Raw genomic sequence first — 22,884 nt, forward strand, 5'->3', positions numbered from 1 at the left:
ACAAGAGTGAATATTTTGTGGTGTCTCGGCTAGGGGTGGGGCAGGGATGGGAGGGGCTGCCATTCCGTGAGGCAGGGACTCACTATAGATACCTGGGGGTGCAGATTGCCTGAAATTGGGTGGGGGAGTGGGGGGCTCCGTAGGTACAACATTTCTAGTTTCTTGGGGAGAGTGAAAGTTGATCTGGCACTCTCAAGACCAACTGCAACATCGTCATCAAACCAGCAGACAAAGGAGGGGCCACCGTCATACTGAACAGAACAAAGAAGTGTACCGACAACTCAACAACCAGGAACACTGCAGACAGTTACCCGCAGATCTGACCAAGAAACACACCCGCCAACTCAACAGACTGATCAAGACCTTGGATCCAGACCTTCAGAGCACCCTACGTGCTCTCATTCCACGTACTCAACGCGTTGGAGATCTCTACTGCCTCCCGAAAATACACAAGGCCAGCACACCAGAACGTCCTATCGTATCAGGCAATGGAACCCTGTGTGAGAACCTCTCTGGCCACAACGAGGGCATCTTAAAACCCATCGTACAAGGAACGCCCAGCTTCTGTCGCTACACGACGGACTTCCTACAGAAACTCAGCACCCATGGACCAGTTGAACCAGGAACATTCCTCGTCACAATGGACGTCTCGGCACTCTACACCAGCATCCCCCATGATGACGGCATTGCTGCAACAGCCTCAGTACTCAACACCGACAACTGCCAATCTCCAGATGCAATTCTGCAACTCATCCACTTCATTTTGGATCACAATGTCTTCACCTTCGACTACAAGTTCTTCATCCAGATGCACGGAACTACCATGGGGACCAAATTCGCACCTCAATATGCCAACATCTTCATGCACAAGTTTGATCACGACCTCCTCACCGCACAGGACCTTCAACCGACGTTATACACCAGATACATCGATGACATTTGTTTCCTTTGGACCCACCTTTGGCGAAGAATCACTGAAACGACTACACAATGACATCAATAAGTTCCATCCCACCATCAGACTCATCATGGACTCCTCTCTAAAATAGGTTGCATTCTTGGACACACTCATCTCCATCAAGGACAGTCACCTCAGCACTTCCGCTTTACTGCAGGCCCACAGATAATCTCACGATGCTCCACTTCTCCAGCTTCCACCCGAAACACATTAAAGAAGCCATCCCCTATGGACAAGCCTCCATATACAAAGGATCTGCTCAGACGAGGAGGAGCGTAACAGACATCTACAGATGCCGAAAGATGCCATCGTACGAACGGGATATGGCGCTCGACTCATCGATCAACAGTTCCAACGCGCCACAGCAAAAAAACGCACCAACCTCCTCAGAAGACAAACACGGGACACAACCGACAGAGTACCCTTCGTCGTCCAGTACTTCCCCGGAGCGGAGAAACTACGACATCCTCTTCACAGCCTTCAAAACGTCATCGATGAAGATGAACATCTTGTTAAGGCCATCCCCACACCCCCACTACTTGCCTTCAAACAACCGCGCAACCTCAAACAAACCATTGTTTGCAGCAAACTACCCAGTCTTCAGAACAGTGACCACGACACCACACAACCCTGCCATGGCAATCTCTGCAAGACGTGCTAGATCACGAAATGGGTACCACCATTACACGTGAGAACACCACCCACCAGGTACGCGGTACATACTCGTGCGACTCGGCCAACGTTGTCTACCTCATACGCTGCAGGAAAGGATGCCCGGAAGCGTGGTACATTGGCGAGACCATGCAGACGCTGTGACAACGGATGATAGGACATCGCGCGACAATCGTCAGGCAGGAATGTTCCCTTCCAGTCAGGGAACATTTCAGCAGTCAAGGGCACTCAGCCTCTGAACTCCAGGTAAACGTTCTCCAAGGCGACCTTCAGGTAGCACAAGTGGATAGCACTGTGGCTTCACAGCACCAGGGTCCCAGGTTCGATTCCCCGCTGCGCCACTGTCTGTGCGGAGTCTGCACGTTCTCCCCGTGTCTGCGTGGGTTTTCTCCGGTTGCTCCGGTTTCCTCCCACAGTCCAGACGTGCAGGTTTGGTGGATTGGCCATTAACAATTTCCCGTAGTGACCAAAAAGGTAAGGAGGGGTTATTGGGTTACGGCGGTAGGGTGGAAGTGAGGGCTTAAGTGGGTAGGTGCAGACTCGATGGGCCGAATGGCCTCATTCTGCACTGTATGTTCTATGCTCAGACGCCTCGACAATGGATGAACGGACATTGGGCAATAATCGCCAGAAAGGAATGTTCCCTTCCAGTCGGGGAACTTCAGCAGTCAAGGGCATTCAGCCTCTGACCTCCAGGTAAACGTTCTCCAAGGCGACCTTCAGGACGCGTGACAACTCAAAATCGCCAAGCAGAAACTTATAGCTAAGTTCCACATACAATGAGTATGGCCTCAACCGGGACCTTGGATTCATGTCGCATTACATTCATCCCCCACCATCTGGCCTTGGCCTTGCAAAATGCTTCCAACTGTCCTAGCTTGAGACAATTCACACCTTTTTAACCTGGGGTTACCCCTATCTCTGGATCTGTAAAAACTTTATTACCTGCAAATGCTCGCATTCAAAGCATTGTCTTGCATCTTTGACTTTGTCTATATATAGGTTTCTGGAACATACCTCTTCATTCACCTAAGGAAGGAGCAGTGCTCCGAAAGCTAGTGTTTGAAACAAACCTGTTGGACTTTAACCTATTGTTGTGAGACTTCTTACTGTCCTGATGAGTGTAAGATGAAAAGCTTCAGCAACATGTCTCTTTTTTCAACTAAATTTAATTTCTGTACTACAAAGAAATTGTTCAATGCAGTGTTTCCTAAACTGGGTTCCACGGAGCTCTGGGCGTCCGTGGTAAGTCCGGCCATTTTTAATTTTAGAAAAGCTGTCCTTCCAGCTTGCCCAATCAAAGGCAGTTTTTCATTTTTCAGGCTTCCGATAGGTGCACTAGTCAGCCCTAATGAAAATCGCTTATTGTCACAAGTAGGCTTCAAATGAAGTTACTGTGAAAAGCCCCTAGTCGCCACATTCCAGCACCTGTTCGGGGAGGCTGGTACGGGAATTGAACCGTGCTGCTGACCTGCCTTGGTCTGCTTTCAAAGCCAGCGATTTAGCCCTGTGCTAAACAGCCCCTTCAGCAGCTAATGCACTGAGAAACAGGCCTCTGATTGGACGAGCTGGAAATAGAGGCAAAGTGAACGCAATCAGACGGTGGAGTGAGGTAGGCCGCAGACTGGGAGGTCCAAGGCCGGTGGAAGGGGGGGGGGGGGGGCGCTGTGGGAATGGGGGTCGGTGTAATGTGGCCCAGAGTCCGAGGTCGGGGGAAGGGGAGCCCGAGGATGGGAGAAGGACAGGGGTTCTCGGGAGTCTGAGAATGGAGGAATGAAGGCCGGGGAAACGTGAGTCCGAGAGTCCGAGGACATGGAATAGGGCCGGGCCGAGAAAGGGGAAACAGGAGCCAGGGGAATGGGCCCACTTTCAAGAAGAGAAGAGAAGAAATCACTGGCTGTACTATGACCATAAGACATTGTGTAAACTCCCATTTCACAAAGCCAGCGGACGTCCAATCACACAGTCAGTTTCACTGCCTATATCCCAGAGCTGCAGTCAGGAGTCCGAGGTTGGGGCAACAGGTGCTGGGAGTTCGAGGACAGGAGACGAGTGCAGCGAGTCCCAGGGCTGAGGAACCAGGGACTGGATTCCGAGGACAGGAGTCCGAAGCCGGGATTCTAAGGCTGGAGAGAAAAAGAGAGTGAGAGCAACAGAAGTGGGAGGGTGGGAGAGAGAGTGAGAGAGGCGAGAGTGTGTGTGTGAGAGAGAGGCGAGATTGGGTGTGAGAGAGAAAGAGGCGAGAGGGTGTGTGTGTGAGAGAGAGAGAAGCGGGAGTGTGTTTGAGAGAAAGTGAGGGAAAAGTGTGTTTGAGAGAGAGAGAGGCAAGTGTGTGTGTGTGTGTGTGTGAGAAAGAAAAGCGGGAGTGTGTGTGTGAGGGAAAGAGAGGCATGAGAGTGTGTGTGAGAGAGAGAGGTGTGAGTGTGTGTGTGAGAGAGGTGAGATTGTGTGTGTGAGAGAGGCAAGAGAGTGTGTGAGAGAGAGGTGAGATTGTGTGTGTGAGTGAGAGAGAGAGAGAGGCGGGAATGTATGTGTGAGAGAGAGGCAGGAGTGTGTGTGTGAGTGAGAGAGAGAGAGAGGCGGGAATGTGTGTGTGAGAGAGAGGCAGGAGTGTGTGTGAGAGAGAGAGAGAGAAAGTGACAGGAATGTGTGTGAGAGAGAGTGAGGTGAGAGTGTGTATGAGAGATAGAGAGGCGGGATCGTGTGTGTGAGAGAGAGGTGAGATTCTGTATGTGAAGGAGCGAGGCGGGAGTATCTGTGAGAGAGAGGCAGGAATGTGTGTGTGAGAGAGAGAGATGGTAATGTGTGTGAGAGAGAGGGAGAGAGAGGCGAGAGTGTGTAAGTAGCCTTGGGAGGTGCTGGATATTTGGGAAATCCTGGATTCTCATATCATTCCTCTGCTGGGCGAGAAACTGTTTTATCGAAGTTTTTCATCTGCTTAAATCACACTTTGGACATTAATCAAGGATTTATTTTTTAAACTCGTTCATGGAATACGGGGATTGCTACAAAGTCAGCGTTTGTTACCCATCTGGAATTGTCCATGAGATATGGGGATAGGCCAGGGAAGGAAAGTGAAGTTAAGATAATAGAAAAAATAGCATTGTGTTTAAATAGTGTAACTCTTGCCTGTAACTTGGCCCGAAGATCCATCATGAGGTGGTGCAGAATGTGAAGGCTGACACAGAGAACCTGCCACTTGAAAACAAAACATGAAAAATCAGACAAGCACCGATACATTCAACGAAAACAGAACCAAAACAGACGGCAATGGGAGGAATGTTATCCCATGCTTCCTGTTAGGAAAAAAAAGGTAGTTTTCAAGGATTTGTATTTCTATTGGTAAACATTAGAAATAAGGTATACTTTTAAGTTTTTAAAAATTTGTTCAGGAGATGCGGGCATCAGTGGCTGGGCCAGCATTTATTGTCCATATCTAATTGCCCTTGAATCAGACCCTTTCAGAGTCAACCTCACTGTTGTGTGTCTGGAGTCACATGTAGGCCAGATCAGCACAGGGCTAAATCGCTGGCTTTGAAAACAGACCAAGGCAGGCCAGCAGCACGGTTCAATTCCCGTACCAGCCTCCCCGAACAGGCGCCGGAATGTGGCGACTAGGGGCTTTTCACAGTAACTTTTCATTTGAAGCCTACTTGTGACAATAAGCGATTTTCTTTTCATCAAGTAGGAATAGCAGATTTCCTTCCCTAAACGGCATTAGAGGACCAGATGTTTTTTTTTATGACAATCGACAATGGATTCATGGTAATCTTTAGACTTCTAATTTCAGATTTTTTGAATTCAGATTTCACCATCTGTCGTGGTGGGATTTGAACCCAAGTTCCCAGAGCATTACCCTGGATATCTGGATTACTAGTGACAACATCACTACGCCATCATGTGTAATTTAATGTTTCTGTGCCTGGAAGGGTAAAACCTAAGGCGACATTCATTTTTGAATCATTGAGCATGTCCAAAATGAAAGGTATTAGTTGCTCTGAGAACCTCTTATAAAATCCAGGTGGGAAGCAGTCAGGACCGGGGGCTCTGCCAGATTGCAGCCGACCGATACATTTCTGTTTTTCGTCGGGGCTTGAGGGGGATTCCAGTTCCCGATTCTTGCTTTCCTCAATGGTCGGATGTGTAAACCATCTAGAAACCTCGTCATGTCTGAGGTATCTGGAGGAGCTCTGATTCACATAGCTCACGGTAAAACATACTGAAAGCCACCTTTACCAAGAGAGGGGCTGAATATGGATTACCTTCTTTGCTCAGAATCTGGGGGATTTCTTGGGAGGCTGCCTGCTTCTTGAGTTGATGTGCAAGAAGATGGCCGCCTTCTCCCCATGTTCATAGAAGGTGCCCCTAGAATGTCATAACTGATGTCCTGCTTTGTTCGGTGAGATCAATTCAAATTGCAGTTGCAAGTTTTTTCTGTGCATCAGTAATTCAGGCGTTGGGGCAGAAGAATTTATGGTGGCAAGATGGAGTCCACCAGTCTTTGTCGTTCCTCTCTCTGCTTTTTCACAAATGTGAGATTTTTGAGATCATTTCCCTCCACCCCTCATGACGGCCTTTAGGTTTTATGGTAGTGTTGATGGAGAAATTGATTCTGTTTTGTGGAGGTTGATAAGGTCTGTTGTAGCAGCAGACAATTTGTCATCAGACAGTAAGCTGGTGTCTCGTCTCCAAGGCAGGTGCCCGGGGGGGGTGGGGGGGGGGTGCAAAATCAAAGCAAAATTCAACAAATTGAGGAGCATGGTCCAAAATGACAATTGCCGAGTATTCAGCTGCTCTCACTGAGGGGAAGAGGGGCTTGACAACAACAAAAAAATCAATTCGGGAGCAGACAGGGTGAACATGCGGGAAAAAAAGAAAATTCTTTACTGCTTTGATGCAGAAAGCGCCACGGGTCAATGCCCCCAATCCTATCCATGAAAGAGGTCAATGCCCTAGTGATTTAGGGCAGCATGGTAGCACAAGTGGATAGCACTGTTGCTTCACAGCGCCAGGGTCCCAGGTTTGATTCCCGGCTTGGGTCTCTGTCTGTGCGGAGTCTGCACGTTCTCCCCGTGTCTGCTTGGATTTCCTCCGGATGCTCCGGTTTCTCCCACAGTCCAAAGACGTGCAGGTTAGGTTGATTGGCCGTGCTAAATTGCCCTTAGTGTCCAAAACGGTTAGGAGGGGTTATTGGGTTACGGACATAGGGTGGTTTGAGGAAAGAATTCAGGGTTGGAAGTCAGGCTTCCAGTGCATTTAAATATATTGGACTGGAAATTGGACAGGCCAAGTTAGGGGCAACTTTACATCAGCAATCTTATTTGGAAAGCATCAGCCCAATAGCAATTATTCGTGGCCGGGTTTCACAAAAGGACGCAATGGTTACAAAGATAGAAAAAGAGCAACTGCGAAATTTAATTGGGCAACTGAACTGGTTCGGTAGACAGACTAGACCGGAAGTGAGTTTTGATGTCTTAGAGCTGAGTACAAAAATGAATGATCCCAAAGTGGAAGACATAATAAGAGCAAATAAAGCGTTGGCCAAACTAAAAATGCAGGAGTGTGTTTTGAAGTTCCCGGTTTTAGGTGACCTTAGGTACTTGAAACTCATAGTTTATAGTGATGCGTCCTACGCAAATTTATGTGATGGGGTTTCAAGCGCAGGAGGTTTTATAATTTTCATTTGGGGAACAATGGTAAATGTTGCCCGCTTGTGTGGGAAACAAAGAAAATAAGGGGAGTGGTAAAAAGCACTTTGGCTGCTGAGACGTTAAGCCTTGTAGAGGCGGTGGATATGGCCTTTTATATAAGTGAGATATTGACAGAAATTTTGGGATTAAGGGATTTGGGTAATATACCTATTGACTGTCGCATTGACAATAAATCCCTTTGGGAAAATGTGCACTCTACAAAAAGTGTCAATGAAAAGAGGTTACGGATAGACATCACAAGTTTGAAGCAAATGTTGGACAGAGGGGAAATAACAAAAATTAAATGGGTCGACAGTAGCTATCAACTGTCAGACTGTTTTACGAAAAGAGGGGCGAGTTTACAGAAACTTTTGGATATTGTTAATGAAGGGCGCTTGTTTCTGTGACTGTTTTTTTTCTTTCTCGTCCAAACAAAAAAAACTGGGAAAAAAAAGGGGGGGAAATCATCTGTGTGTTTTTGAATTTCTTGAAATGTTGTTTTCACCTAATTTTTTTTTTCTCCAAGGAAGGGGAGACTGTTAAGTAATGGGTTAAGAGACATTGCAATTAGTTGTCTCATTTATGTTAAGTATCCATTAATTGACACTGATATGTAAAGGGGCTTCAGGTGGCCTCTGTCGGGTGATGTATAGTGAGAGTTTTGTGCAAAGTCTGTTGGAATGAAATAAATGTGCGTTGGTGAAACAGGAACAGAGCTTTAGACTCTTCATATCACAGCAACTAAAACATCTAACATAACCTTGTCTTGTAGATCAATTGTGGGTGGCAGGTGCTGCTGGCCCGATCAAAGGGTCAGGGGTTCTGAAGTCTCAGAAGGTATGCTGGGAGAGGTGGTCATTGTTGAGGCAGACAAGAAATCTCAGGGGCATCTCAAAACAGAAATGCCCATGGATAGGTGAATAAGATGACTGAGATTAAAGACCCCAAGATCGGAGGGAAACTTCTCGGGGAGGATTGATGGGGCACCAATCAGCTATCTCTCCTGCCTGTGGCCTCCTCTTTACGCCATGAAAAAGCTATTTTACTATCTCCATTCAATGCAAAAATTCACTTCCGAAAGACAGTAACAGATGTTAGGTAAGCTGTGTTCCTCCAATCTCTATTTATTTGAGTGTGGTGAACAGGCTAAATTGCCTTTCTCTTGAAAAGAGTAGGGTGACCTCAGACAGATCTTTAAAATAATGAAAGGTTCTGATAGATTGTCTACAGAGGGAGTATTTCCACTTATGGGGCAGAGTAAAACTAGAGGTCATCAACGTACAGTGATAACCAAGTAATTAAATGGGGAATTCAGCTCGAAACTCTTTACTCAAAGAGTGGTGAGATTGTAGAACTCATTACCACAGTCAGTGGTTGAAGAAAATAGTCTAGATGCATTTAAGGAGAGGATAGCAAGGAAATGAGGGTAATGCTGATAGAGTTGGATAGGAAGGATCAGAGGAGGCTCGAGTGGGACATAAACACTGGAATGGACCAGTTAGGCCAAGCCTAACTGGGTGGGATACTCTGATCCCGAGGCTAAGTGTTGACGCCGTAGTAAACGCCGTTGCGTTTTCCGACGGCGTCAACAGGCCACCAGGATCAGCAATCCTGTGCCCTACAGGGGAGCAGCACGGCACTGGAGCGACTCACGCAGCTCCAGCTGCCGATACCAGCGTCAAACGGGAGCTGCGGGTCTGCGCATGCGCGCTGCGACCGGTGCGAACTCGCACATGCACGCTAGTTTCCTTCTCCGCACTGGCCCCGACGCAACATGGCATAGAGCTACAGGGGCCCTGCGTGGAGTAAAAGAGGCCCCCACCAGGAGAAGCCGCCCCGCTGATCAGTAAGCCCCGATCGCGGGCCAGGCCACGGTGGAGACCCCCCCCTTGGGGTCGGATATCCCCTCCCCCCTACCAGGCCACTGCCCCGCAGGATGGGCGCTGAGGTCCCGCCGGGTAGGACCACATGTGAGCGGTGCCGGCGGGACTCGGCCTATCTCGGCGGCCACTTGGCCAAACCCGCGCGGAGAATAGCCGACCGGTGCCGCGCCGATGGCGCCGATTCTCCGGTCACCGACGGCGTCAACAGGCCCCCAGGACGCCGTCGGTCATCGGAGAATCGGCAGACCGGTGTCGGGGTGGCGTCGCATGAATCGTGCCCCCCCCCCTCGCCGATTCTCCGACCCGGCCCGGAGTCAGAGAATCCCACCCCCTGTTTCTGAGTTCCACGCAGCTGTACATGGCTCCATTTCATGAGACACATAAACAGACGTTAAAGGATCAGATAGTTGCGACTGGTTTATGTGCTAGAAACCTATTCAGAAAGCACATCCTAATGTCAAGTGGGTAAGGCCTGTAACTTCATCAAGACATGGCCACACTGACTATGATTTTCCATTGATTCAAATATTCCCCATCAATGACAGGAGATCCCTACTATTATCATAAACTCATACGGAATAGGGACAAGGGATTTCAATTATCTGGAAAGTAGGAAGAAGCCTCGATTGTTATCCTTAGAGCAGAGAAGGTTAAGAGGAGATTTCAGAGAAGTGTTCAAAATTATGAACGATTTCTGGTTTTTTAATTGCCCTGTGGGCAATTTAGAGTCAACTACATTGCCATGGGCCTGGAGTCACATGTAGGCCAGACCAGGTAAAGACAGCAGATTTCCTTCCCGAAAGGACATTAGTGCACCAGATGGGTTTTACAACAATTGACAATGGTTTCATGGTCATCATTAGACTTTTAATTCCAGTTTTGTTATAGAATTCATAATTTCATCATCTGCTGTGGTGGGATTTGAGCCTGGGTCCTCAAAGCATTACCCTGGGTCTCTCGATTACTCATTAAGCGACAATCCCACTACGCCACTGCCTCCCCCAGAGAGTGAGGTAGCCAGACTTTGTTAAACAGTAGGATTCCCAAAGCTCCGCTTCAAGGACGCTTGCAAGTGTGACATAAAGCCACCAGACCAATCACCGCACTTGGGAGTCACGAGCTGGTGACAGGTAATGATAAAATCTCCTGTGGGCCGGCATTCATCACCTTGATGACCAGTAGCCACAGGGGCTGGGCAACAGATGCCAATGCTGAAAGCAACAACCCACAACAATACTTGCTGGCTTCATGTATTGCACTTGTCCGAGAACCTGCCTCTCAAAGATTGGCCCCTTCAGCCATCAGCAAAGGTGCACCATATAAAGACACGCTATCTAAAATGGATTTGTTTGCTGCAAGCCCATTAACTTTTGTAGAAGGAAGGATGCTGGAACTTTGGCAGTATAAATAAGGAGAAACTGGCAGGAAAGTCAGTAACCAGAGGGCTCAGGTTTAAGATAAATAACAAAAGAACCAAAGGGGAGATGAGAAGAATGTTTTTTACACTGCGAGTTGTTAGCAGCTGCGCTTCCTGAAACGGTTGTGGAAGCAGGTTCAATATTAACTTTCAAAGGGGAATTAGTAAAGACGCTTGAAAAGGAAATAAACTGCAGATCTATGAGGAGAGAGCAAGGAGAGGACAGCTAAATTGGACAGCTCTTTCAAAATGCTAGCACAGGCATGAGGGGGTGAATGGCCTTTCGCGCTGCCGTACACTTCTGCCATTCTAATTGCAAAGTCATACAAAAGGGGCTGTGCTGCAGTGTTATTGACCCTTTCCTTAATTAATTAGTCAAGGGGCAAGGGAGGAAGCTAGATGATGTCAATAAAATAATTAGCAGATAAATGAAAAACAATAGGGTTTTAATTGACAAGCTAATCTGTTTGAGAACTGGTACCAACATGCTGATATTGGACTTTAATTACTGACACGGTACATTTTAATCAAAGTGCACCCTTCTGCAGGGAACAGCGACTCTCACATCTACTGGTTCAGCTAACAGCACAAAATCTATCAGCTGGCTCCGACTGTGCCTGTTAATATAATCAAAGAGAATGTCACAAGTCACAAAGGCAATGCATTTGTGCCATTTATCACGGCGACTAAATTCTAAGATTGTGGAACTTACAGCCTCTGCAAATGTAGAAATATATTTTAGCACCTCCTAAACTCAATCTTCACAGTCCAGACTGGTACCAGTCCCTGCCTCCAGCTATCCTTTGCCATTTCATAGAATCAGACAATGGTACAGCACAGAAGGAGCCCACTCTAGGCCATCTGAGATAATGCAATAAGAGAGCCATAAAGCCAGGTTTACTGATGACGCAAAGGTTAGTGGCACAGTAAGCAGTGTAGACAGGAGGATAAAATTAAAAAGTGACATTGATCGATTAAGTGAATGGGAAAACCTGAGTCAGATGGATTTCATTGCAACAAAGAATGAGGCCATCCATTGATTTTTTTTTCATTCGTTCATGGGATGCAAGCAAGGCCAACGCTTATTGCCCCGCCTCAATTCCCCTTGGGGAGGAAGTCATAAGATGCTGTCTTGAACAACTGAAGTCCAACTGGTGTAGGTGCACGCACAGTGCTGTCAGGGTGGCAATGTTAGGGTTTTGCCCCAGCAACAGTGAAGGAACAGTGATATAGGGCCGCATTTTTTTCTTCAGATGTGGGAAGCGAGATCTAGGCTCATTGCAGCCACCTTGGGCGCGGGTGCAAGACGGAGTTGGGTTGGTCACCCCCAGACACAGACTGAAGGCGGCCACACGGGTTGTGAGTTCCAAGGCGGGTGGTTTAAAGGGCCTGTGTTGCTTCTGTAGGACTTAGTATCAGTGGTTTTGATAAAGATAGATCCTGTAGCCCTCCCCCTTACATCCCATTACTCCCCCCCCCGCTGACTTTCCATGCCGATCCATGCCAACCCATGCCCTCAACCGAACCCCAATGGCCCCTCAAACTGTGTCCCCCACGCAACCCAAATGAACCATCATAACTTCCCCCCACCCCCCAATTGCCGCTTATAGCCCCATGCCAATTCAAAGGCAATTCATGCGAACCCATCCTCCCCAATCACCCCCATAGTCCTACAGAAAGGGAATTGATAATGAAAAGCAGTGCTTTGGGAGACGAATTGATCTTTTTGAAATATATTTTTTTTTTGGTTTTTCAAATTTCATGACTAACTTTACAGGGCCAGATATGGTCAAAAGACATAATTACAGTAAATTATATACATTGTGGTTCAGGCAGTAATCTGCCATCAACCAGTCTCTTGCAGTCATCTGCTCTTCTGCCTGTCCTGGGTTTTTTCATTCCCCCCTTCCTTTCTCTTCCTTATCCCGCGACTTGTCCCGTGCCCCCCTCCCCCGCTCCCTTCTCCCGCCCTACTTTATTGGTTGTTGGCTGCGAACAGCTCTTGAAACAGGTTGATGAACAGTTAGCACTGTTGCTTCATAGCTCCAGGGTCCCAGGTTCGATTCCCGGCTTAGGCCACTGTCTGTGTGGAGTTTGCACATTCTTCCTGTGTCAGCGTGGGTTTCCTCCGGGTGCTCCGGTTTCCTCCCACAGTCCAAAGATGTGCAGGTTAGGTTGATTGGCCGTGCTAAATTGCCCTTTGTGTCCAAAAAGGTTAGGTGGGGTTACTGGATTTGGATTTGGATTATTGTCACGTGTACCAAGTTTCAGTGAAAAGTATTTTTCTGCGAGCAGCTCAACAGATCATTAAGTACATGAAAAGAAAAGGAAAAAATTGAAAATACATAATAGGGCAACACAAGGTAGTCTTAGAATTAAATTTTAAAAGATTAGAACCCTCAAGAGTATTGAAAGTCAAAGAGATCTCGGAGTACAGGTCCACAGGTCATTGAAAGGGGCAACACAGGTGGAGAAGGTAGTCAAGAAGGCATACGGCATGCTTGCCTTCATCGGCCGGGGCATTGAGTATAAGAATTGGCAAGTCATGTTGCAGCTGTACAGAACCTTAGTTAGGCCACACTTGAAGTATAGTGTTCAATTCTGGTCGCCACACTACCAGAAGGATGTGGAGGCTTTAGAGAGGGTGCAGAAGAGATTTACCAGAATGTTGCCTGGTATGGAGGGCATAAGCTATGAGGAGCGATTGAATAAACTCGGTTTGTTTTCACTGGAACGAAGGAGGTTGAGGGGCGACCTGATAGAGGTATACAAAATTATGAGGGGCATAGACAGAGTGGATAGTCAGAGGCTTTTCCCCAGGGTAGAGGGGTCAATTACTAGGGGGCATAGGTTTAAGGTGAGAGGGGCAAGGTTTAGAGTAGATGTACGAGGCAAGTTTTTTACGCAGAGGGTAGTGGGTACCTGGAACTCGCTACCGGAGGAGGTAGTGGAAGCAGGGACGATAGGGACATTTAAGGGGCATCTTGACAAATATATGAATAGGATGGGAATAGAAGGATACGGACCCAGGAAGTGTAGAAGATTGTAGTTTAGTCGGGCAGTATGGTCGGCACGGGCTTGGAGGGCCGAAGGGCCTGTTCCTGTGCTGTACATTTCTTTGTTCTTTGTTCTTTGTAGAACGATTGTCAGATAAGTAAAAAGAGGATCTGTTAGGGAGAGCTCGCAAGAGAGTCGCCACACTCTGGCGCCATCTTGTGAGAACTGAGTTACGAGGATAGGGTGGAGGTGTGGGCTTAGGCAGGTGCTCTTTCCAAGGGCCGGTGCAGACTCGATGGGCCGAATGGCCTCCTTCTGCATTGTAAATTTTATGATTCTATGATTCTATGAACCAATATCCCAAAAACTCAAAGAATAGGCCCTGCCCCTCGCTAACCCGCTCCCCCTAGCAGCTGACGGTAACTAACTCTTTAAAATGAAGAATAAACAGACCTCATCACTTGTGCAACCCCCCAATCGACCCCTCAAGGTAAGCCTAACCTTCTCCAAATACAAAAACTTCAAGTCCCCCAGCCCTACTGAGGCACTGAGCGGAGAGGCTGTCCTCCACCCCAACAGGACCCGCCTGCAAGCAATCAGCGAGGCGACGGCGCAAACATCTACCCCCGCTCCTGTCTGCAGCTCCAGCAAGTCTGACTCCCCGAACAGGGCCCCCAGGGGATTGGGCTCCAAATGCAAGTGCAAGATCACCGACATGGTGCTGAAAAAGACCCCCAACCTTTCTCCAACTTCGGGCAGGATGAGAACATATGTACATGGGGGCTGGACCTCTCCCACATTGCTCGGAAATGTCCTCCATCCCATAAAAACGGCTCATCCTCAACCTGGTCAGATGTGCCCTCTGCACCACATTTAACTGTATTAACCCCAACCTCGCAAAGGAGGTTGAGGCATTCGCCCTCGACAACACCTCACACCACAACCCCCCTCCAATGACACCATATCCTCCTCCCAAATCTTCCCATAGATCATCCGCCCCCAACGTAAAATGCTGCTGAAACTGCCTCCAAATATTCAGCGTGGCTACCACCGCCAGATTATCCCCGGGGTAAACAGGAGCAGCACTGCTGCCAGCACCTGCAACTCCGACGTCCTACAAGAGACTGCCTCCATCCTCACCCACATCGCCTCCGGCTCCGTTCCCCAGATTAGGAGGAGCCAAACTCTCCGACTGACGCCCTCTCTGAAGCACCGACTTCCGAATCCTCCAGCCTTACCCACCCAGACAAATAACAAAATCAACCGTTCCATAAAACATTCCATAAAAATGCCTCGGCAAAAAGACCGGCGATGCACGATCAATGACCACTCAAGCGAGGTTGTAATCCAACTGAAGGCTTTAATAAGCTAGATGTTTCCCCCAGCAGCTCAGGTACAGAATGAAGGCCGCTGGGCGGCACGGGCTCTTATACCCCGCCTATCAGGGTGGAGCTACCATATGGCTTGACCAATCGGAAGCATACAATATCTACCAATGGTGTTCCAGCATTATCAGGTACCGTAATACCTCTACACAGACTACCACATTCACCCACTGTTAAAAAAAGAGTCCGGCGGGGGTGGTGGCCTGATACTACAACATGGTAACGTGGTAGAATTGTAGTTATGGAGGTACCGTAATACCTCCGTACAGCGTTTTGTAACTATTTACAATTCTATTAACTACTTACAATTTATGATTCATAATTAGCTATACACTTTAAAATGAAGCAATCAGTCGATCGGGGGCCCTGGTCGTCCTCTGTGATCGTCGAAGCTTCTGTGGTGACTCCGGTGGAGGCTTGGGTGTCTGTGACTCCGGGAGCGTGGCCTCGATCTCTGTGGCAGCTTCGACACCCCTAGACGGCGCTGGTGGGGAAAACGGTTGACCTGGGAAGGGAGCGTCTGCGGGGTGCGTCGGTGGGTGGGGGGGTCTAGACGGGGCCGGCGGGAGGACCGATCCTCCTGTAAGGTGCACTGGTGGGAGGGAGGGTGGGACTGGTGGCTGGGGTGTGTGTGGGGCTCCGGCGTGCGCCAGGTCTCGTAGGGAGACCGTATCTTGTCGGCCGTCATGGTACACCACGTAGGCGTACTGGGGGTTAGCGTGGAGAAGATGGACCCTCTCGACCAACGGGTACAACTTGTGCGCCTGCACGTGTTTTCGGAGCAGGATGGGTCAGGGAGCTGCCAGCCGGGTCGGGAGCGAGGTCCCAGAGGAGGACTCCCCGGGGATGACAAGGAGACGTTCGTGTGGTGTCTGGTTGGTTGTGGTACAAAGCAGTGACCGGATGGAGTGGAGGGCATCTGGGAGGACTTCCTGCCAGCGGGAGACTGGGAGATTCCTGGACCGTAGGGCCAGTAGGATGGTCTTCCAGGCCATTCCGTTCTCCCTCTCTACCTGTCCGTTACCCCGGGGGTTGTAACTGGTCGTCCTGCTCGAGGAGATGCCCTTGCTGAGCAGGAATTGACGCAGTTCAAAGATGCTACGGGCGGCTTTGATGACGGTGGTTGCGGTCATGCCGGGGCAGGGGATGGCGAATGGGAACTCGTCAATCACGTTCAGGAAGTACGTGTTGCGGTCGGTGGAGGGGAGGAGGCCTTTGAAGTCCATGCTGAGGCGTTCAAAGAGACAGGAAGCCTTTATCAGGTGCGCGTTCTCTGGCCGGTAGAAGTGCGGTTTGCACTCCGCGCAGATTTGGCAGTCCCTGGTGGCTGTCCTGACCGCCTCAATGGAGTAGGGCAGGTTGCGGGTCTTGATAAAGTGGAAAATGCGAGTGACCCCCGGGTGGCAGAGGTCCTCGTGGAGGGCTCGGAGGCGACCCACTTGTGCGTTGGCACATGTGCTGCAGGACAGGGCATCAGGAGGCTCGTTTAGCTTCCCGGGACGATACAAGATCTCGTAGTTGTAGGTGGAGCGTTCGATCCTCCACCGCAAGATCTTATCGTTTTTTATCTTGCCCCGCTGTGCATTATCGAACATGAAAGCAACCGACCGTTGGTCAGTGAGGAGAGTGAATCTCCTGCCACCCAGGGAATGCCTCCAATGTTGCACCGCTTCTACTATGGCTTGGGCCTCCTTTTCGACTGAGGAGTGGCGGATTTAGGAAGCATGGAGGGTACGTGAGAAGGCCACGGGTCTGCCCACTTGGTTGAGGGTGACCGCCAGAGCTACGTCAGACGCGTCGCTCTGCACCTGGAAGGGGAGGGATTCGTCAATGGTGTGCACCGTGGCCTTTGCAATGTCCGTTTTGATGCGACTGAAGGCCTGGCGGGCCTCTATCGACAGGGAGCTGTGGATTGGATCAGGGGACGGGCCTGGTCCGCATAGTTGGGGACCCATTGGGCATAGTAACTGAAAAACCCTAGGCAGCGCTTCAGGGCCTTGGAGCAGTGAGGGAGGGGGAACTCCATAAGGGGGCGCATGCGCTCAGGGTCGGGGCCTATAACTCCATTTCCCACTATGTAAGAACATAAGAACTAGGAGCAGGAGTAGGCCATCTGGCCCCTCGAGCCTGCTCCACCATTCAATGAGATCATGGCTGATCTTTTGTGGACTCAGCTCCACTTTCCGGCCCAAACACCATAACCCTTAATCCCTTTATTCTTCAAAAAACTATCTATCTTTATCTTAAAAACATTTAATGAAGGAGCCTCTACTGCTTCACTGGGCAAGGAATTCCATAGATTCACAACCCTTTGGGTGAAGAAGTTCCTCCTAAACTCAGTCCTAAATCGACTTTAGATTACAGCATGGTAGCATTGTGGATAGCACAATTGCTTCACAGCTCCAGGGTCCCAGGTTCAATTTCGGCTTGGGTCACTGTCTGTGCGGAGTCTGCACATCCTCCCCGTGTGTGCGAGGGTTTCCTCCGGGTGCTCCGGTTTCCTCCCACAGTCCAAAGATGTGCAGGTTAGGTGAATTGGCCATGATAAATTGCCCTTAGTGTCCAAAATTGCCCTTAGTGTTGGGTGGGGTTACTGGGTTATGGGAATAAGGTGGAGGTGTTGACCTTGGGTGGGGTGCTCTTTCCAAGAGCCGGTACAGACTCGATGGGCCGAATGGCCTCCTTCTGCACTATAAATTCTATGTCTATGTCATGTCTACTTCCCCTTATTTTGAGGCTATGCCCCCTAGTTCTGCTTTCATCCGCCAGTGGAAACAACCTGCCCGCATCTATCCTATCTATTCCCTTCATAATTTTATATGTTTCTATAAGATCCCCCTTATCCTTCTAAATTCCAACGAGTACAGTCCCAGTCTACTCAACCTCTCCTCGTAATCCAACCCCTTCAACTCTGGGATTAACCTAGTGAATCTCCTCTGCACACCCTCCAGTGCCAGTACGTCCTTTCTCAAGTAAGGAGACCAAAACTGAACACAATACTCCAGGTGTGGCCTCACTAACACCTTATACAATTGCAGCATAACCTCCCTAGTCTTAAACTCCATCCCTCTAGCAATGAAGGACAAAATCCCATTCGCCTTCTTAATCACCTGTAAACCAACTTTTTGCGACTCATGCACTAGCACACCCAGGTCTCTCTGCACAGCAGCATGTTTTAATATTTTATCATTTAAATAATAATCCCTTTTGCTGTTATTCCTACCAAAATGGATAATCTCACATTTGTCAACATTGTATTCCATCTGCCAGACCCTACCCCATTCACTTAGCCAATCCAAATCCCTCTGCACACTTCCAGTATCCTCTGCACTTTTTGCTTTACCGCTTATCTTAGTGTCGTCTGCAAACTTGGACACATTGCCCTTGGTCCCCAACTCCAAATCATCTATGTAAATTGTGAACAGTTGTGGGCCCAACACTGATCCCTGAGGGACACCACTAGCTACTGATTGCCAACCAGAGAAACACCCATTAATCCCCACTCTTTGCTTTCTATTAATTAACCAATCCTCTGTCCATGCTACTACTTTCCCCTTAATGCCATACATCTTTATCTTATGCAGTAACCTTTTGTGTGGCACCTTGTCAAAGGCTTTCTGGAAATCCAGATATACCACATCCATTGGCTCCCCCTTATCTACCGCACTGTTAATGTCCTCAAAAAATTCCACTAAATTATTTAGGCACGACCTGCCCTTTATGAACCCATGCTGCGTCTGCCCAATGGGACAATTTCCATCCAGATGCCTCGCTATTTCTTCCTTGATGATAGATTCCAGCATCTTCCTGACTACCGAAGTTCAGCTCACTGGCCTATAATTACCCACTTTCTGCCTACCTCCTTTTTTAAACAGTGGTGTAATGTTTGTTAATTTCCAATCCGCCGGGACCACCCCAGAGTCTAGTGAATTTTGGTAAATTATCACTAGTGCATTTGCAATTTCCCTAGCCATCTCTTTTAGCACTCTGGGATGCATTCCATCAGGGCCAGGAGACTTGTCTACCTTTAGCCCCATTAGCTTGCCCATCACTACCTCCTTGGTGATAACAATCCTCTCAAGGTCCTCACCTGTCATAGCCTCACTTCCATCAGTCACTGGCATGTTATTTGTGTCTTCCACTGTGAAGACTGACCCAAAAAACCTGTTCAGTTCCTCAGCCATTTCCTCATCCCCCATTATTAAATCTCCCTTCTCATCCTCTAAAGGACCAATATTTACCTTAGCCACTCTTTTTCGTATTATATATTTGCAGAAACGTTTACTATCTGTTTTTATATTCTGAGCAAGTTTACTCTCATAATCTATCTTACACTTCTTTGTAGCTTTTTTAGTAGCTTTCTGTTGCCCCCTAAAGATTTCCCAGTCCTCTAGTCTCCCACTGATATTTGCTACTTTGTATGCTTTTTCCTTCAGTTTGATACTCTCCCTTATTTCCTTAGATATCCACGGTCGATTTTCCCTCTTTTTATCGTCCTTCCTTTTTGTTGGTATAAACCTTTGCTGAGCACTGTGAAAAATCACTTGGAAGGTTCTCCACTGTTCCTCAACTGTTTCACCATAAAGTCTTTGCTCCCAGTCTACCTTAGCTAGTTCTTCCCTCATCCCATTGTAATCTCCTTTGTTTAAGCACAAAACACTAGTGCTTGATTTTACCTTCTCACTCTCCATCTGTATTTTAAATTCCTCCATATTGTGATCGCTCCTTCCGAGAGGATCCCTAACTATGAGATCCTGAATCAATCCTGTCTCATTACACAGGACCAGATCTAGGACCGCTTGTTCCCTCGTAGGTTCCATTACATACTGTTGTAGGAAACTATCGCGGAAACATTCTATAAACTCCTCCTCAAGGCTGCCTTGAGCGACCTGGTTAAACCAATCAACATGTAGATTAAAATCCCCCATGATAACTGCTGTACCATTTCTACATGCATCTGTTATTTCTTTGTTTATTGCCTGCCTCGCCATAATGTTACTATTTGGTGGCCTATAGATTACTCCTATCAGTGACTTTTTCGCCTTACTATTCCTGATTTCCACCCAAATGGATTCAACCTTATCCTCCATAGCACCGATGTCATCCCTTACTGTTGCCCGAATGTCATCCTTAAATAACAGAGCTACACCACCTCCCTTACCATCCACTCTGTCCTTCCGAAAAGTTTGATACCCTCGGATATTCAACTCCCAGTCGTGACCATCCTTTAACCATGTTTCAGTAATGGCCACTAAATCATAGTCATTCACGATGATTTGCGCCATCAACTCATTTACCTTATTCCGAATACTACGAGCATTAAGGTAAAGTACACTTATGTTGCCTTTTTTACCTCTGTTCTGAATCTTAACACCTCGATCAGTAACCTCTCCTAAGTTATATTTCCTCTTAACCTTTCTCCTAATTTTCCTTGTCGTTGAACCCATATCTTCATGTAACAACCTGCCGCGTCGCTTACCATTAATGCTTTCACTTCCCGTTTTATTCCTTTTAGTATTCCTGGTCCTATTCACTGAGCTCCCCTCAGTCACTGTACCTTGTACTGTCACCCTTTTTGATTTTTGACTATGGCTTCTCTGCCTTACACTTTCCCCCTTAATGCCTTTTGTTTCTGTCCCTGTTTTACTACCTTCCAACTTCCTGCATCGGTTCCCATCCCCCCTGCCACATTAGTTTAAACTCTCCCCAACAGCTCTAGCAAACACCCTCCCTAGGACATCGGTTCCAGTCCTGCCCAGATGCAGACCGTCCGGTTTGTACTGGTCCCACCTCCCCCAGAACCGGTTCCAATGTCCCAGGAATTTGAATCCCTCCCTCTTGCACCATATCTCGAGCCACGCATTCATCCTATCTATCCTGACATTCCTACTCTGACTAGCTCGTGGCACTGGTAGCAAACCTGAGATTACTACCTTTGCGGTCCTACTTTTTAGTTTAACTCCTAACTCCCTAAATTCAGCTTGTAGGACCTCGTCCCGTTTTTTACCTATATCGTTGGTTCCTACGTGCACCACGACAGCTGGGTGTTCACCCTCCCCCCCCAGAATGTCCTGCAACCGCTCCGAGACATCCTTGACCCTTGCACCAGGGAGGCAACATACCATCCTAGAGTCTCGATTGCGTCCGCAGAACCGCCTGTCTATTCCCCTTACAATTGAGTCTCCTATCACTAAAGCCCTGCTATTCTTCTTCCTGCCCAGCTGCGCAGCAGAGCTAGCCATGGTGCCATGAACCTGGCTGCTGCTGCCTTCCCCTGGTGAGCCATCTCCCTCAACAGTATCCAAAGTGGTATATCTGTTTTGCAGGGAGATGACCGCAGAGGACACCTGCACTGCCTTCCTACTCTTGCTCTGTCTTTTGGTCACCCATTTTCTATCTCCCTCAGTACCTTTCACCTGCGGTGTGACCAACTCGCTAAACGTGCTATCCACGACGTCCTCAACATCGCGGATGCTCCAAAGTGAGTCCATCCACAGCTCCAGAGCCGTCAAACGGTCTAACAGGAGCTGCAACTGGACACACCTCTTGCACGTGAAGGAGCCAGGGACAGTGGACGTGGCCCTGAGCTCCCACATCGCACACGAGGAGTATGACACGGGTCTGAGATCTCCTGCCATCTTTTAAACCTTCGGTTAACTTCAACAATTACAATTTACCAAAAAAAATTAAATAAATAAATAAACAACGAAGAAAAAAAAATATCAATATACCAATGAAAAGAAAAAGAAAACAGAAACACTACTTACCAGTCACTGACCTCGAGCCTTCCTCTTGATCTTCACAGCGGTTGTTTTTTTTTGGTTAGAGGAGGGGGTAGGGAGGGAAACACTGAAGAAGTGTTTTGGATTTAAGTGTCACGTGACAACAGCTCCTCCACAAACTACCTTCAAATTAGGGTGACCACGACGGAGGTATGCAAATTTCCCTTGCAACACCAATCAGCAGCTCCGCTCTACTGTCCTCTACTGGATGCTTGTCTTCACTCGAACAGCTAGGGTCACTAGCTCAGGTACATCTTCAATTTAGGGTGACCACGACAGAGGTATGCAAATGTCCCTTGCAACACCAATCAGCAGCTCCGCTCTACTGCCCTCTACTGGATGCTTGTCTTCACTCGAACAGCTCGGGTCTCTAGGTCAGGTACACCTTCAATTGAGGGTGACCACGATGGAGGTATGCAAATTTCCCTTGCAACACCAATCAGCAGCTCCGCTCTACTGCCCATAGCCGAGGATGGTTAGGCGGTCGGTGCTAAACACGCATTTGTCCTTGTTGTATGTAAGGTTAAGGATCTTTAGGAATGGAGGTCTGGAGGAATTTTCGGAGGTTGGTGTCGTGGTCCTGCTGGTCGTGGCCGCAGATGATGACATTATCGAGATACGGGAATGTTGCCCGTAAACCGTACCGGTCAACCATTCGGTCCATCTCGCGCTGGAAGACCGAGACCCCGTTGGTGACACCGAAGGGAACCCTTAAGAAGTGATAGAGCCGCCCATCTGCCTCGAAGGCAGTGTATTTGTGATCACTGGTGCAGATGGGGAGCTGGTGGTAGGCGGACTTAAGATCCACCGTGGAGAAGACCTTGTATTGCGCGATCCTGTTTACCAGGTCGGATATGCGGGGGAGAGGGTACGCGTCCAGCTGCGTAACCTGTTGATGGTCTGGCTGCCGTCGATGACCATCCTATGCTTCTCCCCGGTCTTTACCACCACTACTTGAGCTCTCCAGGGACTGTTGCTAACTTCAATGACTCCTTCCCTCAGTAGCCTTTGGACCTCTGACCTAATAAAGATCCGATCCTGGGCACTGTACCGTCTGCTCCTGGTGACGACGGGTTTGCAATCCGGGGTGAGGTTCGCAA

The 22,884-nt window shown here is 48.4% G+C and overlaps 1 protein-coding gene across 1 annotated transcript in view; it reads right to left on the reverse strand.

Annotated features, from left to right (window-relative positions):
• The window catches only part of LOC140429958 (uncharacterized), a 234,301-nt gene that overhangs the window by 4,552 nt on the left and 206,865 nt on the right, over nt 1-22,884 (reverse strand). Inside the window, exon 9 of the mRNA XM_072517548.1 lies at nt 4,760-4,828. Within this exon, the coding sequence (XP_072373649.1) occupies nt 4,760-4,828 (69 nt within the window). The remainder of the gene's footprint in view (nt 1-4,759; nt 4,829-22,884) is intronic.

This window comes from Scyliorhinus torazame, chromosome 9, assembly GCF_047496885.1.
Source record: "Scyliorhinus torazame isolate Kashiwa2021f chromosome 9, sScyTor2.1, whole genome shotgun sequence".
Classification (NCBI taxonomy): domain Eukaryota; kingdom Metazoa; phylum Chordata; class Chondrichthyes; order Carcharhiniformes; family Scyliorhinidae; genus Scyliorhinus; species Scyliorhinus torazame.